Genomic DNA, 18,310 nt, shown 5'->3' with positions numbered 1-18,310 from the left:
CCAAACACATACTTCTTGTTTTTTTCTTTAAATGTTGCCAATGTGCTGCTATTTTTCTTTTCTTGTAAATTTGCCTGTATGATCTTTTCAGAGATCACAGAACCATTTTCTTATTCCGCAGAATCATCTAGCCCCAAAATGTCCTGTTGCCTTATTTTGTTCCAGATAGTTGCTTAATTTCATCCTTGCTGCCATGTCTACTGCGATCCCCAATGAATTTGATAATTGACACATGCAAAACTATTTCATGCCTTGCTATCTGCCTTTGCCTCTAATTTCATTCCTTAACTCTTAATCACATGGATTCTTGAGCCAGCTAACAATAGCAATAAAATCACTGATACAAAATTAAACTGTGTGGTTCAACAAATTTGGCTCAAAAGTGTGCATCAGATGCCATTCAAAACCAGAGAAATTTCATCTCCACACACAGATTTTCAGAAAATTATCTTCAGAAAATGGGGATGCTGTGGCTTGGTGTCACTAGAAGAAGATATCAATAGTTGATTGGGTTCAGTCCTTCAACATGCTGTTCAGAATTGTTCAGGATGCCTTGTATTCCTCTTCCTAATTTACAGTTTTCTTTCTACATTTTTAATACTTAGTTTAGCAAAAATCTATCAACCAGTGCAAATATTTTGTTTATTGGTAGTCAACTGTTTGGTACAGTGATTAACAATTTGATATGTCTTCTCAATAGATACCATTATCTTGTTTCTTTATGTGTTTTCTTTTAGGTTATACAACAAGTCCTCCTAAGTGGTGTGATAAAAGATGAAGCTTTCCAAAGAGTTCCTCCATCTCAGATTTTGCATTATAAAGGAAACTGTTTAAAACTCAAAGGAATATATTCTCTCACCTACCTATTTTTTATTTTTATTTTTTTTTTAAATGAAATCCAAGGATGATGGACTTATTTTGCTTTTTGTTTATTTTCACTCAATACAGTAAAATCCCATTTTCTTCATTTTGTTCAATGGGGAATACCTGAGTTAGCACTGTAGGTTTTTTGTTATTAACCTCTTCCCCAACTATTGATCCAATTTTTATGCATAACACATCTCTTGAAAGCTACCATATTTGGTTAAGTAGTCACCTATTTATTTTTTTAAAAAACAACAACGTATAACTTTCAACAGCTTGTAAGAAGATTATACAAGAATGTTTGATTGTGGAAAATGACTCAAATTCATTTGAGTTTTCTGCCTGACTGCTGTAAATGCCTCCTTACACCAGTGCTGTAATGGTACTAATATGAGGCATTGCATTCATTGTTGTATAGCATTGTTACCAAATGACTTGCATAAACAGTGTTTCAGGTGTGAGGGACCAAGTCACAATATCCAGAAACATCCTCTATGCAGAGGAGAAAATAAAGTTCTGTTGCACGTGGATAGCAAACAGATGAACTTGCTTGCGGTTTTGGAAGTAAGGACTGTTCACAGTGAGAGCTGGCCTGGGCTGTTTTGCTTGAAGAAAGGAAAGCTATGCAGCTTAATGTTTGGATTATTAATAATGATGCTAGTGATGGCATCATATATACTGACGGGAGCTAAAGGTGGCATCTTACTGATACAGCCAGTGCTCCATTATGGAACTTTTACCAGCAGTTCAAATGTAATGGACAATGAGAGCCTTGGTGACATGAAAGACCATTACCACATGTCTAAAATGAATATTTCATATGCAAAGGATTATCCAAGCATTAAAATAATTATTGATACTATTAATTCAAACATTGAATTCATAACCAGACAACTTCCAGATGTGGAAGATCTGAAGAAACAAGAAATGCATGTGAGTATATATAAACATGGGACACATTTTTGTTCTATTGAGGATTGCTGGACTAAACAATTGTGGTAGATAATCCCCAGTGCTATCATTTTAAATCAGCATGCTCTGGGTTATTGCCCAGGGATCATTTTCACTTTAAATGGTCATTGCTGTTTGACAGTCAGGTGGCCTTGATTTTTTATACTCTAGATACTGCATAGTGTGTACTGCCGAGGAAGAACAAGGAAGAAGAACATGTATACAATGCCTCACTAGGTTTTATACTAGTATAGTTTCAGGACACATTGCAGCCTATATAAGACTACCTTAATTTATTCTGCTTCTTTTCTTGGTTTATGAGAGGATTGGAGTCCACGATTTAGATGGTTGGTTAGATAGATTAGAGCAGTGGGTTATGATTTTAGTAGATGTGATTGAACATATATATGAACAAGTGCCCCTTTGGTCTGACTATATGGGGAGGGTTTGGGTGGTTCTCCAGATATTTTTAGACTTTAGCATCTATCATCCCTTGCTGTTAGTTATTCTGCGTCAAGCTGAATTGCATTCTAACAGCATCTGGAGAGCTAGATATTCTCTAACATGTGAGTTGTAGGAAGTTCATGATCACAAACAGTTTAAGGTGTGGCAGTAAAAGAATGGCAACCCTCCACTGAACAAATCTTGCAGAGAAAACCCCATAATAGATTTGCCATAAGTCAGAAATAATAATAATAATAATAATAATAATAATAATAATAATAATAATTTGTATTCCGCTTTTTCACAAAGGAATCAAAGCGGATTCCAACAGTATAATTAAAACATCAAACAATTAAAAATTACAATTTAAAAACCCCAACACACAACGACAACAACAAAATAAAAGAAGGGGGGTTGCTTTCTGTTAAATATATACATAATAAGACAGCAACTCCAAACATGAAACTCGCAACTTAATGGATATACAGAAAAAAGAGCTATCTCTTACCCCTGGAAATTTATTTATTCATTTATTTATGCTATAAAATGAGTGAGCCTGTAAGGGTGCTTTATTAAGTCTAATCTAGTTCTTCCATTGGCAATGCTTATGTGATGACTTGTCAGTAGGAGTCTGTAGGTGCTATGCAATACAGAGAGTTACTAGAAACTTGTGAGTGTGTGGAAAGCTAATCAGGGTTACAAATATAATATCTGCATTGTAGAGTGAATGTCATGCAGAAGTGTCGGCAAAGACCCTTGTCTAATTCTTTTCCTTTGTAAAAATGAAGAAAATTACATCTGCTCTAAAAAGTAATATCTGGAAATTTACTTATTATATGAAAGATTAAATAATTGTAGGATTCAGCCTAGATAATCATTTGTGTGTGGGTTTGTTTAAAAGCTAGAGTACACCTTGCTGCCCCTGTAAGTGAGTAGCAATGTAGCCTGAAGGAAGGAGACTTCCACCCTCCATAACTGCCATTCGCCGGTCTGAGAGGGAGTTCACCAGGTAGGTCCAGCTCCATCAGGACTAGCCTGAAGGAAGGAGACTCCGCTCTCCATAACTGCCATCTGCCGGCCTGAGAGGGAGTTCACCAGGCAGGTCCAGCTCCATCAGGACTAGCCTGAAGGAAGGAGACTCCGCCCTCCATAACTGCCATCTGCCGGCCTGAGAGCAAGTTCACCAGGCAGGTCCAGCTCCATCAGGACTAGCCTGGAAGAAGGAAGACCCCTCCTTCCAATCCATCTGCCTTGGTCCAGGCCTCAGAAAGAGAGAAGAACCACTGGACCTCATCCCCTTTCCCTCCACCATTCCCTTCTCTCGTGTCTTTTAGATTGTAAGCCTGAGGGCAGGGAACTGTCTGATTAAAAACAATAATTGTAAGCTGCTCTGAGAGCCATTAGGGCTGAAGGGCGGGGTATAAATACCTAAATAAATTAAAAAATAGGGCACCTAAGCATTAACATTATTGGAATGTGTAAAGAATGGAATTATTATAACTGAATATGCTACCATAATTTTTGTTTACAACATTAACTAAAGCTTTACTTCTTTGTGTTGCAGATGTTCTCAGTAATTCCTAACAAGTTTCTTCCAAACAGCAAGAATCCTTGCTGGTATGAAGAATATCAAGGAAACACTACCAGAAATCCTTATGCTACAAACTCCTACGCATTATATTCCAAGCGTTTTCGGACAATATTTGATTACCTTAGGAAGGTATTCTGGAATCATTTGTATCATTACAAGGACAAGCACTATCGGCTTCGCTGCCTTCCCCATTTTTACATCATAGGCCAGCCAAAGTGTGGAACAACAGATCTTTATGACAGGCTCAGGTTACATCCTGATGTGAGATTTTCAGCAATTAAAGAACCCCACTGGTGGACAAGGAAACGGTTTGGTGAGTAAATACCTGGTTTGATATTTCAGAGTAGTATTTGCAGAAATAGATGCTTCTTCTTCCTTAGGAAGCAGTATCTCTTTAGTTCTGAAGTTTCTGGATACTCAGGAGACAATAAATATAATGCTGGAAATAGAGATATGAAGTCTTATTGTGTGGATCTCTTGCAGGATACCTGGGATACACCATTTGAACTAATGTTCTTTTTGAACTAATGTGCCTTTTTGTAGCACATCTCTGGAGGGCCCCAGAGACACTGATTTGAGGGATTTTAATGTTGGGCATCCAGACTCCAATGATGATCAGTTGCTAGTTTTCTTTTGCACAGTGCTAGAGTCTGGTTATCTGTAGCTGGCATTATCAGTTGATTGAAGGATACTGGTAGTTGCCAAAGAGTACAGATTCCTGGCACTGGACCTGTGGCTAAAATGTACATACATAAATGATGCCATCACATAGTTGGCACAGGTTGTGTACATTTCCTCTAGGCGAGCAGGTGACAGTTTCATGACAATTATTTTGCATCATGGAATTTGTCAGTCTGCATTGTTCTAATCTGAACGGTGTGCACAGTTGAGTGCTGGTTCTCATCTGATGATAATCTCATTCAAGGACACAGTGACAACAGTATCTAATGTCCTCCTTGCTTGACTGCCAGTTTGGCAGGAGTGAGCATTGGAAGCAATTACAGTTATTGTCTAAAACTAGGAAAAGTGTCAGCATCTGGCATCTTTGGGCCTGAGGAGTCTGATGCTGACTCTGCCTCTGCTATCATACTTCCAGTGGCTTCCTTAGGAGGTTCAGGGCCTGGGAAAACAGAATGTTATTGTTTTCCTTCAAAAGCTTCAAGCTTAAAATTTTGAGATTTTGAAGCAGTTGTTTTAATTGTGAACAGAAACATTACTAATGCTGAAGATACTAAGGCAGCACGAAGAGTAATAGCTCACTGTTACAGGACAACTATTACTCTTCGTGCTGCATTCAGCATTAGTAATGTTTCTGTTCACTTTTGTCTTGAGACACATGGGAACAGCTGAGCATTTGTAGATCTGATTACCAGTTTTTTGGCTATTTGTTGCTATAGGTGGCCTTAAAGACTGTGGCCTATACTATGTAGAATAATATTTTGCAATGGGCAGTTGTTCATTCCCCCCTCTTATCTTCCAATAAATAGAACACTGAAAGGAATTCATAACAACTGTGCTTCTTTATTCAGTAAAGGGCTCAACAGAAAGTAGTTTGGAATAGGAAACCTATGCTTTTCCAGCTTGACTCTTTTTTGGTATTACTTTTCAAGAACCAGTGAACTGAAGAAGGGTGAAATGTCCTAAACTGTAAAATGTACAGGCTGAATTCCTGTACATTTTAAGGCAGTGAGGTAACAAAACTCAGTAGGAGAGGGCTGGACTAAGTTAAGTGGGATTTTAATTAGTATGTATTGTTCTTTCAAGCACATTTCTGCTACTCAGTATTTTCTTTGTCTCATATTTATCCTAAGCACTGCACTTTGTCCTGTAAACAATTTTTATATTTCTGTCAAATAAAATGTGATTTGTTGACAGTTTCTTGGGGCCAGGCACAAATAATGGTTGCATTGTAGATCAAGCTGATAGTATGGGCTTGGTCAGTACCTGGATGAGAAGTTGCCTGGAAACATTCTGTATGTTGTGAATAGGATAGAGACATAATAAGACACTTGCAAAAAATACTTACTGATTCCCACTAACCAGCCTTACCAGTGCTATCTATTAGAAGATAAATCAGTCATGCTTAATCAAGGATCTGTCATATGGAAGGGAGCTATCTTATTTTGGTATACACAAAAATATTCATAGGGATTCAGGAAAGCTGAACTATTTCAACTAAATGCTTGACTTATATTAGCAGAATAGAAACACTCTATAGAACTATGTGGCATGAATAAAGCACAGATTCATTTAAGAATTGAACTTACTTAGTGCTATAATAGCACTTTGTTTCTTCATTATTAGTGTTTTGTTGTCTATCTGGAAATGCAGAGCTTTCATTTGTGTCTTTGTGTTTTGCATATAATTCTTTCAGACATTCTTCAGAGACATGTTAATTCTCCACTTTTTCCAGGGCTTCTGTTTGATTCATTCTGCAAGATTCAGTGCCATATTATATGGGAGTTTGCTTCCAATCTGTTTGGGATTTTGCTGTTAGTTTGCAGTTCTAACACAGCAGAGCATCCTACAGAACCTGGAAACAACTAACTAATTTCCAAGACATGCTGTCCTTGATTTTTTTTCTTTGCTCTGCTTGCACTAGCCCACTTTGTGATATAGAGATAACATCATTACTTCTCTCTAAGGGAAGATGCTTCATATTGCTTTCCAACTGAAAGCAATACAAAGACCACCCCATCATGGTTCAAAAAGAAGGGAGAAGGAAGAATTAAGAAATCCATTCAAAACAGTGTTTGAAAAAGGGTTTGTTTGTTTGTTCTACATCTCTTACAATTCTTCAGCTAGTAGCCATGCTGACTATGGGGTTCTGGGAGCTGTAATCCAAAAGAGTAACTTCCAAAGGATGTAGATTATAACTTGCTTACATTTTTCTGCCTAATAAAATAACCATCCACCAGAATGAAATTCTTCCCTTTTACTGGAATCTACCAGTAAATATTTTTATTGGAATCTCCTAGTAAAGATTCAAATAAAGGTCTTACAATAAAGATTTAATAGAATCTTCCAATATAACATTTATTGGCTGTTCTCTCTGTTGTTATGTTACTAGCATTCTGCAATGTATTTTTTCAATGTTTTTATTTAACTGTTCTTGCGTTCCTTTTGCTAAAGTTTGACACATCAGTGAGGAGACTATCACACGGAGGCTTACCAACCTTAAAACATGGATAGATCATCCCTAAAATGCAAGGCTGTGATCACTGGTCGTGCTTGTCTCCCGTGATGAAAGTGTCACGGAGGCATCCCGTCATTAAAGCATTCACGGAGCCATCATTTATCTGCAGAATGGGAATTTCTGTTATGCAGAGAAATGCCAGCTCCATGAATGCCTTAATGATGGGATGTCTCCATGACGATTTCATCACGGGAGACAAGCACGACTGGCAATAACACCCTTGCACTTTAGGGACAATCTAGCCACATTTTAAGGATGGTAAGCCTCTGTATGATAATCTCCTATGAGTTTCCTTGCAAAACTACCAAGGAGGAATCTATAACCATGGTGTCAGAAGTATGGTTTAACAAGATTTAGCAAGCCCTGCTCTGAATGATATACTAAAAATATATATTATTATCATGCTCACATGTAACAGTTTTCTGTTTCATCATTCGTGCACCATATGAATATTCATTGTGTGATGGTATATAGGTTTTTAGTGCATTAGTATATTTCATTGGGCCCTTGGTATCTGCTGTGGTTTGGTTCCAGGACCCCTTGTGGATACCAAAATCTATACATGTCTATTAAATACAGCAGCATAGTAAAACGGTGTCCCTTACATAAAATGGCAAAATAATAGTTTGCATTTTTGAATTTATATATTCTTTGGATATTTTAGTATTAATGCTTTAATACTTTAATATTTTAATACTAATATTTTAGTATTTTAATATATTTTAATTTGTTTTATTGTTTCAGTCTTGATTATATATGTCTGATGTTCTGCCCTTTGTTAAAAAAGGCATTATAAATAAACATTATCATTAAGTTAAATACCCTGAATTTCACATACATTTAGGGTTTTTGCATATTGTTTATTTCACTTCTTTAACATTTCTGAAAAGTCTTTTTTTTCTTCTTCAAAATTTTAGATCAACAGAATTCTTCCCCTTAAGCTTTGTATTCAGACTTTTCTTTCTTATTCTTATTTTCAGGGATCATTCGTCTGAGGGATGGATTTCATGACCGCTACCCAGTAGAAGATTACCTGGATCTTTTTGACTTGGCTGCTCATCAGATTCAGAATGTGCTTCAGGGAGACAATGGGAATGACAAAATGAGCAACATCATCATTGGTATGAAAACTGTTGTTTGTGGGTTATATAGTATTGGTATTATTGTATCAACAGTTCTAGTTATCTGTATCATGATAGCAAGGTCAACCCTAGTTAGCACTTGAATGGGAAACCACCAACAAATATCAGGTGCTACATGTTATATTTCAGAGGAAAGAGCTGGCAAAACCACCCCTGACTATTCTCTGCCTAAGAAAACCCTATGAAATTCATGGGGTCACAATAAGTTGATGGATGACTGGACAGATGACTGGAAGGCATATAAACACATAAATTAGGAAAAGAGTTCATTGTTATCTGTCAACAGCGCAAGCTACATTTGTGCTAAAAATATGAATAAGGTAATAGTATTTTTGCAGAACAATTTCTATTGACAAAATGGAGGGCAGATGTAGCTAGTTGTTTTAAGAAGAATAGATTCAGTCCAAAAATGTACCTGTTGTTCATGATTGATGAACACATTGAAAAAGCAATGGAAGAACAACACTCTATATCAGGGGTTCCCAAACATTTTTGGGCTACTGCCCCTTTGAGTCTCAACCCTAGCACCCCTCAACACATATTTCTTGATATTAGGTTTACCGTTCTACTGCACATTCAAAACAACCAATATTAGCTGCTGCTTCCTTTGCCACCCAGTCATCTGTATAATCCTGGGAGCAGCAGCCAGGTAGTTAGCTGAGTAGTGACTGAAAAGTCTCTTGCCTAAGTTAGCCTTGTGGCAGAGGCATCACAGTGGCATCAGTAGAGTTGGCCTCACCCAGTGCAGTAACGTATGGTGTCACCCCCCCCCCCCATTGACCTTCTCCTGTACCAAACCATGCAGAATCTTTAGTAATGTTTTTGTACTAATTTACTTATAAATCGTAATTCCTATATTTCACTGAATGTAATGGTAATAGTTGTGACATAAACAACTAACAAAATTAAATTTATACAGTGCGCCCTCCCCTTACGCGGGGATCCGTTCCAGATCCCTCCGCATAAGGGGAAAACAGCGTATGCTGAAGCCCCATAGGAACTAATTAAGCTCATGCCCATGGTGCGTGGCGATGCGGTGGCATGTGCGTGCCATGGACATGCGCCCCATTAGTTCTTCAGGGGCCCCATTAGTTCTTCCAGAAAGCAATGTATGATCCACCTAAGATAAGAAGAAATTATAAGAGAGTTTTAGTAATCTAGGGCCGGTTACAGACCGGCACTTTAGTGCGTGACGAGCACGCACTAGGGTTACAAAAGGGCGGTGCTTCTGCACCGCCCTAACCCTAGTGCATGCTCGTCATGCATTAAACGGCGGCGGCCCTTCCATACGGCCGCTGCCGTGAGGACGTCACGGCCGTGCCGCCTCTATACGGGGCGGCGCGGACGTGACGTCCTTGCTCCGTGCCAGGGCGCTTAGTGCGCCCTGAACACGGAGCAGGAAGGAGCTCCGTTTCGGAGCTCCTTCCTGGTTTAGTCCGCTGGGCGCAGCCTTCAGACGGCTGCACCCAGCGGACTAAAAGAGAAAGGGGCCAAGCGGCCCCTTTCTCTTCTCCCCGCCGCCACGGGTTGTCCTTGAGGCTTGAAGCCCCAGGGACACCCCTTTTCAGGCTGCGGGGAAGCGGCGTTTTGCTGCTTCCCCGCAGCCTGAAAAGGGGTGGATCGGGGCCTCAGCAGCTGCCGTTCTGGCCGCTGAGGCCCCGATACTCCGGTGAAAGGGGCGGGTCCAGCCCGCCCCAAATGGGCGGTCTATAACACGCCTAGGAGACAGCTTCTGACATGGTCTGTCCTCCTTTCTAAATTAAGAATGTATTAGTCCTAAATTGGGTTGATGTGAATCAAAAGACTAACTGGTCTCTACATGATCAACTATTATGCCCGTTTTTTTTTTTTCCTTTTTTGGTCTGAATATTAATTCAGATTGCCAGAGTATTTCGGGGTTTTTTAGAGGCTTCTGTTGCAATGACTTTCCAGGGGATACATTTCTGTTAAAGAAAAGTTTATTTTGGCTTTTCCTCATCAAGTTTTCAGGGAAGAAAAAAAAAACCCTTGAATTAATATGGCTATTATATTAAACTTTTTTATTACCTTGTTAAAAATACAATTTAGTTGAGAATGCATGCATAGGATATATGAAAATCAGAGATTCGCTTAGGGAGCAGTGTTATTAAACCTTAGATGATTAAAAAGGAGATATATAATTAAAACTATAAACATCTCTCTAACTTTATCAGGCAGTGCAATTTTCTAACTAAAAACAACTCTAAATTTTATAGTTATTGGGTTATAATTATATTGCCAGAAGAAGGCATGGAGGTTTCAGAAGTGCTGCACAAGATACTGTGTTAGCAGCTCCAGGCATTCTAGACAAGATTTATTTATTTATGATCATTATTATGATAAATTCACCAGAATGTTTTTTGTAAGCACAACATGATTTTATTCCATTAATCTCAGGATAAGGACAGTCTACAACCATTCTCCAGTGAAAACAGGCAGTTTAATCATATATTATATGCTTTTCTGTGGGAAAAAAATTGCTATATTTTGGATTGTGCTGTAAATGCAAGAGTGGTTAATTTATCAAGAACTGAATATGGCTTCCTTCACATAAACAGAATTGTGATGTGGTTATGGAGATCCTGAAATAATTAAGAACAGTATTTTGGGCTGCATTATCCAAAATACTAGCATCTTCGAGGAGTTAGTGGACAGCAGTGGTCATAGACCAGTTGCTACTACTAAGCAATAAAAACCCACTGTTTAATGGTGGTGAAAGTGTCATTCACATATCAGAGCCATGTTATGGGCTTTTTTTGGTGCTGATTCCAGGGCTTGCTTTTCAAAGTGTTCCATGTGAAAGTTTGCCATTTTGGGGCTCAGAGGGCTTCCCATGACTATCCCATCTCTCTGCTCATCCATTGCCCTACTGGAAGTAGCTTTTGATGAAGCAATGTTCAAACAGGGCTGTGATGTCTTACAAGATATGTATCTTGTACCACTGATTATCAACTCAGCTGGCTTTGATATGGTTTTTATGGTTTTAAATTGCGATTTAATTTTTATTGTCAAGTTTTAATGTTATGTATATATCGTGTTGTTATTTTTGATTATTGTATTTTGTATTCTTTGTTGTGCACCGCTTTGATCAGTTTTGGAAAAGCGGTATATAAATAAATTATTATTATTATTATTATTATTATTATTATTATTATTATTAAAAAATTGTCAGATGAGTGCCATGGTGTCCATTATGGGGATTTTGGTGAACAAAGAAAGAAAGGAAGAAAGAAAGAAAGAAAGAAAGAAGTTGGCAGCATGAGAATTTCCATTATTATAGTTTGTCTCAAAGATTAGAGAATTTAGGATTTAGAGTCTTTGGGATACACCCAGAAAAGGGGCATAGACAGTTTATTGTAACATGTACATCCATATCTGATAATTTTATATAGTGGATGTAAAGAGGGCTGCATCTCATTCATGCTGATGAATAAAAAAAGTAAAGGGGTGAAACAGTTGGACAAAATAAGGAGTTGATATGACACACACCTCCAATGTAGGTGGAAACTGAAAAAAACCCATGTTCCGAGGCTAAAAACTGAAGCAAAAAGAAGCCGAGATACTCCAGCTTAGCATGGAAAATGTGCATTTTTATTCCTGTATATAAGCAGACCAGTGCCAGTGTGGGGCTACAGCAAAGCAAAAAAAATGGAAGTGCAACAACTCCAATAGATTTAATTACCACAAACTAGACAGTCCAATAGGGTTGCATGAGGTGAATGGGGGTGAAGAGGGCATGTACTGGGTGCCTCCATGACTGTGCTTTACCATTGTATCACTCAAGCACCAATGCAGCATCGCATGTGTGACTGTGTGGCCAATCAAAGGAGCAGCCATGCAGTGAGATGGCATCTGGGTAGATGTGGGAGGTACTTGGAGGTCACAGGTGGTATGTTTGTGTAATGGTGTGCATGGATGGTGGGGAGGCGGCAACAACAAAATACCCAGTAGTGCGGCTTGATGTCATGTTGTGCTGTCGGGGTGTGTATTTGGCCTGCCTTGAGAGCAAGCCATATGGACAGCAGGATTTCGAACTGCTTTTTCCTCCCTGTCTGTTCTGAACCAAGTTTAAGGGAATATTCCTCCAAGAACAGGAAAGGTAATCAAGCAGTGTAGTTCTAAACAAGCTTATGCAACAGAGTAGTGTAATATAGTCTTGTTAAGTTTAGTGCGGCTTACTTTTCAATAAATATATTTAGGACTAAGGACATTTTTTAAAAAAAGTAGAATGTATACATGTGAGCACTTAGGAACCTAGTGAAATGTACATTTGATAGTACTCCTTTTTACACAGTCTTTTTACACTACCCAAACCCTATTTTCTCTTTCATTCTCTAAACACAGACTTTAGGTGCTGGGTTGCAGGAGTGTATTGTGCAGTAAACAGTACAGTAAGCATGAGTGAGGGAAAAGTGGGGTTCTCTGTATGTGCCTACCTACAATAGACATGTAAACAGCAGCTGCTTCCAGAACACCTTACTTGAGCATGCATGAACAGTAAGTAGAAATAAAAAGGCAGAGCAGATAACCCTGCTGCAGTAACTATGCACAGCATGTTAAAAAAAAATAACACCCAACACCATAGATTTATAAGTTTGGCCACAATATATATATATATATATATATATATATATATATATATATATATGAAGTGGAGAGTGGTGAAACTAAAAGTCAAGACCCAATGCACTTTGGCAGATGCCTTCAAGTGGTCTTTAAACATGTCAGAATGATATTGTTTACTTCTTCGAAGTTTATGTGATCTGGTTGTTTCATTTCACATATCCTTATTATGCTTATTAAAACATTTTAATCTGTTCTTTTTTATGGTGTATCCTTATTCGTTTGATATTATTTCTGCCTCTGGTACCAAATTTTCTGTTAAAGAAGTCTTGCCTAGAAATATGTCGACTTCGGGATGAAACAGACCGCCTCGAAGGGGCAGCTTCAAGCCACCCCTGACAATGCTAGATTGGGGCCATGGCAATCACACTCTGTGGTTCCGGTCTGCTGTTTTGCAAGAACAACCAGCTGCTCCTGGCAATAAGATGGCTTTTTTGCCCCACCATGGCAGGTAGCCAGATTTGGATGCTCCCACAACATGTGGCATATAAATGCCATGCTGCTGGAGCGCCCAGAAGACGGCCCACATTTAAATGGCCAGGCATCTTGAAGTCAGTTTTCGGGCATCTTGGGGCTGTGCGTTGTCAGCATGCCATGCCCCAAAGCCTGCTAGAAGCTGGCTTTCTTTGCCGGTCTGTTCCACCCTTTGTTAACTGAAGTATATCTGTGTGCCCATTTGTAATTAAGCAAACTCCTTTATCTCTGAAAAAAAAATGTATTTTATTACAGACATTCCTTTTGTGGCTCTGGGAGGTGATGCAAATCATCATCTGGTTCAAGTAAATACTTTCATCATATACATAATAGTACTTTCTACAGATTCTGCATGAGTGAGCCTAAATACCATGTGACAAGAAGGGCTGATATTTAACACATTTGACAATGATCAGATGCTTAAATGTGGAAGTAATTTAACTAGCAATAACATAGGTGCTTCTGACACAGAAGGCTACTTATCTCACAAAATTACAATTCCCAGAGTTCCATAGCATTGAACAGTTAAAGTGGTGTCAAACTGGATTATTTCTGCAGTGCAACCAGCATCTTTATATCAATGCCTAGATTGGTTCTCTGGAATGAAGATTAATTGTTTGCAACTTTTGTCATTTCTAGGAGAGGCAAGCGCTTCAACAATGTGGGACAACAATGCTTGGATTTTCTTCTATGATAACAGTACAGAGGGGGAACCTCCATTTTTAATTCAAGACTTTATCCATGCCTTCCAGCCAAATGCAAAACTGATTGTCATGCTTAGGGATCCTGTTGAAAGGTTAGCACTAAATATTTAGAAACTTTCAAAGAAATGTATTTTATGGTTTTGCTCTGCTCACTTTTGTGGATAATTAACTATCCTAAAAATACTGTTGCCCAAAGGCAGCATATTACGTGTTTTACTATTTATTATTTGTATGTTTGATAAACAACCAGGAGCTAAACATCATGGTCTGATGTTAAATATACTTAACAAAGGGACGTGCTGGAGGTGCCCAGTTTCCCTCTGGAGGGATGTCGCAGCAGCCAAACTTGGGTTCTTTTTGGCATGCCAAGATGATGTCACCAGTGCACCATTGGTGCACTGTGATGTGTCCAAGACGTAAGCGTGGTGCCCAGTGGTGCAGACGTGGCACCACACTTGTGTCATGCACATGCGCTACGTATGGATGGTGCCACGTAAAGATGGCGCCATCCATACGTATTAGGGTTGCCGCACACTCGGGAACCCTAATTTCGGCGCTGGCATGGTGCTTTCATCCCGTCTGTTTCGGGCCTAAGTAATCTTCTGGCCCAACCTAATCCCCCAAAAACTTGAAGGAAATGTCATTTACCCATGCTTTGAATACTGATAGAGTGGATCCCCTTCTTCCCAATTCACCTGATGCCTTGTAAAATAGGGATTTTTTGGGGGGGAGGGGGGGGGGAGATTACAATCATGTAAATGATGTCACAGTTGTGACTAAATAGCAGTCATGAAAAAGAAACAGTTACCTGGATTTACTTCTCCTTAATTGTTTCACATTCATGATCGCCACTTAGCATTTTGACACTATTACCAAGATCATAAATCTTCTAACCCACTTTACATGATATCAGCTGCATGGGAAGAAGGAAATATATGCCATTGAAAATCAGAGCATGGGCTAATGATGTTTTCATCAGGTTTGGGGTGATTGGACTAGGATTATTTCCTTAGTTATGGCCTGGAACAGACAGGAGGAAAAAAGTGTCTTGATCCTGCTTTTTCTAAAAGCGGCTTGAAATCCTGCTGCCTGCACAGCCCACTTCCAGGTGGGTCGAATGTGAGTGGCCTGACCACATGGTGCAGTATCAAGGCATACCACTGGGTTTTTTTTTCTTTGTTGCCTCCCCATCATACCGTCACATGAACACACCACCAGTGACCCTCAAATACTTCCCACATTCATCCAGATGCCATACCATTGGATGACTACCCATTTGAATGGCTACATGGTCACATGTACAATGCTTTGCTTATACAAGGCATCGATGCATTGGTATGCATTGGTATTAAGGGGGCATGTGGGGGGAGGAGGTTCCATTATTGCCAATGTATCATTGCATACATTGGCAATCATGGAACCTCCTCCCCTCACATGCCCCCTTCACCCCATTCCCCCCTGTTGGACTGTCTGGTTTGTGTATGATATAATTAAATCCATTGAAGTTGTTGCACTTCCATTTCTCTACTTTGCCACAGCCCCACATTCAAGTTGGGGCATTTATATGCAGGCACAAAGATGCACATCTTCTGTGCTAAACTGGATTATTCCAGGTTCTGTTTGCTCTGGTTTTTAGCCCCAGAATATGGCTTTGGTCTGGTTTACTCTTGCTTTGGTGGCGGGCATCATCTCAATGCCCTGCCTTCAAAGTCATTGGGAACCACTTTACTTTGCCTGTTTGTTCTACCCCTATATTTAAGTGAAGTATGATAAGTTAAGTATATTTAACTAAATAGCTGATACAGGGTTGTAGCCCATATTTTTAATATCACCAATGCCATTGGAAAATTGGTATATAATGGTGTTCTTAGGGCTTATTATCTGTTTTCAAAATGTTAAATGCTAACAACAATACCTAGAATATTTTACTTGTTTTGGTTAGCACTCAGAGTTCAATGAATTGAAGCCTCTGGTAGTTTTGATTTGACATAAAATCAATTATACACATTTTAATTCCAAATTCCTAAAAGTTGTATATATGTGAACTTTTGAATGGCTTTGTATCTTTTGCATAACCCTTAGAGTTATTGTGGTAGAGATTTGGAATGGACAGATGTTGTAAAATTAAACTATTAACACTTCCTTAAAAGATCATTTATATATATATATATAGGCTCTGGATTCAGGAAGCATCACATGCTCCTCCTACACCAAGAAAGAGCAAAATCCTCAAACTTATTAATCACATATTTATTAGAAGTTGAAATTTCCCATAGTAAAATAAAATAGAAAAAAATGAATCCCTTTTAGGAGGTTTTATTCTTGCATGGTCAGGAAGCATGACATGTTCAAATGACTATATAATCTTTTGGTTTTTACTTTCATTTCACCCTGTGGTGAATAAGCAAAAGAGGTGTGGACCTGTCTAGTATTGTGGAAAATAATATCTGACTATACCCATAGGTGGGGATACCCTTGGATGTTTTGACTTATGTTTATAGATATTTCTCTTCAAATCAACCATCTTTCAAAACATGGGAGAATGCATGACAACAAATGGTCAATTTATCGTTTTCTGAATATCACAGTCTTCCTTTCTACTATGAAATCCCCTCTATATTTTCTTGGGTATTAGTGATAGAATAAATACATCACCTTCCTATTGTGAATATGTTTTTTATTAGAAATTTGCTTTTATCAGGACGGCATAGAATAAAATCTATAAACAATATTGTTTAAGATATCACTTGCCACTCTTTGTGTCAAGAGGTGCATCAGGAATCACACTGTTGAGTTGATGAATATATTTTGCAGCCTCTGAATGTTAACATATCGTAATTGTATACAAGACAGTGGATGAAGTGGCTTTCTTCTGAAAATGAACTGGAAATGTTCTGCAGTGTGATTCTAATGTTTGCTAGTGTCGGTATATTTTATAATGTCCCTGTGAACCTCAGACATCAGCTCTTGTTCAGTTGCAATGGAGAAAGTTTACACTGTGCCAGCTTTTTAAAGAAAACTCACAGTGAATAAATGCATTACTGTACTCCCGAGTTGCAAATATTGAAGTCTTAAGAGTCCTGTAGTATAGCTTTTGTCATGTCACAATGAATATAAATATTTCACTAGCGTGGTGATGACCCAGAGATTGATTGCATCATAAACTAAGACATTTGCACCAAAAGTACCATTATCACTCCCCCCCCACTCCCCTCCTCTTTCTTGCTTTCCATAAAGGTTTTAGTAATGATCTGAAACTGAAAGGATAGTGAATGACCATATGAATGGTGGAGGGAGTTTTGGAATGTGGTGTGTGCAGGCTGGGAACCAGAAAGGAGATGTGATGAAATAGTTTAATAGTATCCAGTGTACCAGGAAACCAATCCACTGTTGATGGATTGGACTTTGTATTTTAATTCCACTGTTTTTCTTTCCAGTCTTCCTTTGTAGTTTTTGTTATTGTTGTTGTTAAAGGACTGCCTGAAGTAGAATTCTATTTTCTACTTACAACGCATGGTTTTGGATCTGATCCATAGGATGGAGTAGCATTTTCTTTATCTACATTTCCTTAAAATCAGCAACACTTGTTTTAATATTCTGTGCTGTCTTGGATTATAACTGGAATTCTGACAGTGGAGGACAAGGATTTCACACAGGATAATTTTTCCCCTCAGAAAAGTCGTAAAGCTGTGATAAGCATAACTGAGTAGAAATGTACTATAAGGAAAGAAGGATGTTTTAATGCTGTTTTATTATTACAAGATTAACCTGTATTTTTCATGCTTTATTTTTTACGGTATTATTGTTTTGTGTCTGTAAGATGTTAAAGAGATTGTGATAGGAAGAAAATGAAGGGACAGTGAAATCAGAGAAGGAAAGGTGGTTCATGAGAGAATACAGAATAGACAATGGACTGAAAATAGAGGGACCTGAAGGGAAAGTAGTTGCAGGTACCGAAGGAAAGGGAAATAGAAGATGGGAAATTAAAGAAAGATGCATCTAATGAGGAACAGCAACAACAACAAAAAGATAACATGAGAGGTTTTGAGACTGAGATAATTGAGGAGCTATCATTACTCACTGGTGGCAGTAGAAGCCAAGAAAATGAGTAACAGCACTAAAAAAAAGACTAAAACAATGTGAAACCAAGAAATGAATTCTGCAAGGCTTTTTCAGATAGTTAAAGAGATGAGAATAAGTTAGCAAAGATACACTATGGCAATATGTTAACAAAGATTAATTGCAGCAGATATGCTTGGATCTTGGAGTATTGTGCGAGTCCCCCCCCCCCCATCCATCAAAA

The 18,310-nt window shown here is 38.5% G+C and overlaps 1 protein-coding gene across 2 annotated transcripts in view; it reads left to right on the top strand.

Moving 5' to 3' along the window:
- The window catches only part of CHST15 (carbohydrate sulfotransferase 15), a 92,572-nt gene that overhangs the window by 65,042 nt on the left and 9,220 nt on the right, over window positions 1–18,310 (top strand). For both annotated transcript variants that reach the window (XM_089510099.1, XM_089510100.1), the window contains exons 2-5: window positions 738–1,797; window positions 3,824–4,163; window positions 8,027–8,167; window positions 13,943–14,099. In XM_089510099.1, the coding sequence (XP_089366225.1) occupies window positions 1,255–1,797; window positions 3,824–4,163; window positions 8,027–8,167; window positions 13,943–14,099 (1,181 nt within the window). In that variant the 5' untranslated portion in view covers window positions 738–1,254. The remainder of the gene's footprint in view (window positions 1–737; window positions 1,798–3,823; window positions 4,164–8,026; window positions 8,168–13,942; window positions 14,100–18,310) is intronic.

Source organism: Sceloporus occidentalis, unplaced genomic scaffold (assembly GCF_023333645.1).
Source record: "Sceloporus occidentalis isolate IW3139 unplaced genomic scaffold, rSceOcc1.0.p SCAF_2, whole genome shotgun sequence".
Lineage (NCBI taxonomy): Eukaryota > Metazoa > Chordata > Lepidosauria > Squamata > Phrynosomatidae > Sceloporus > Sceloporus occidentalis.
This window is presented reverse-complemented; position numbering and strand designations above follow the sequence as displayed.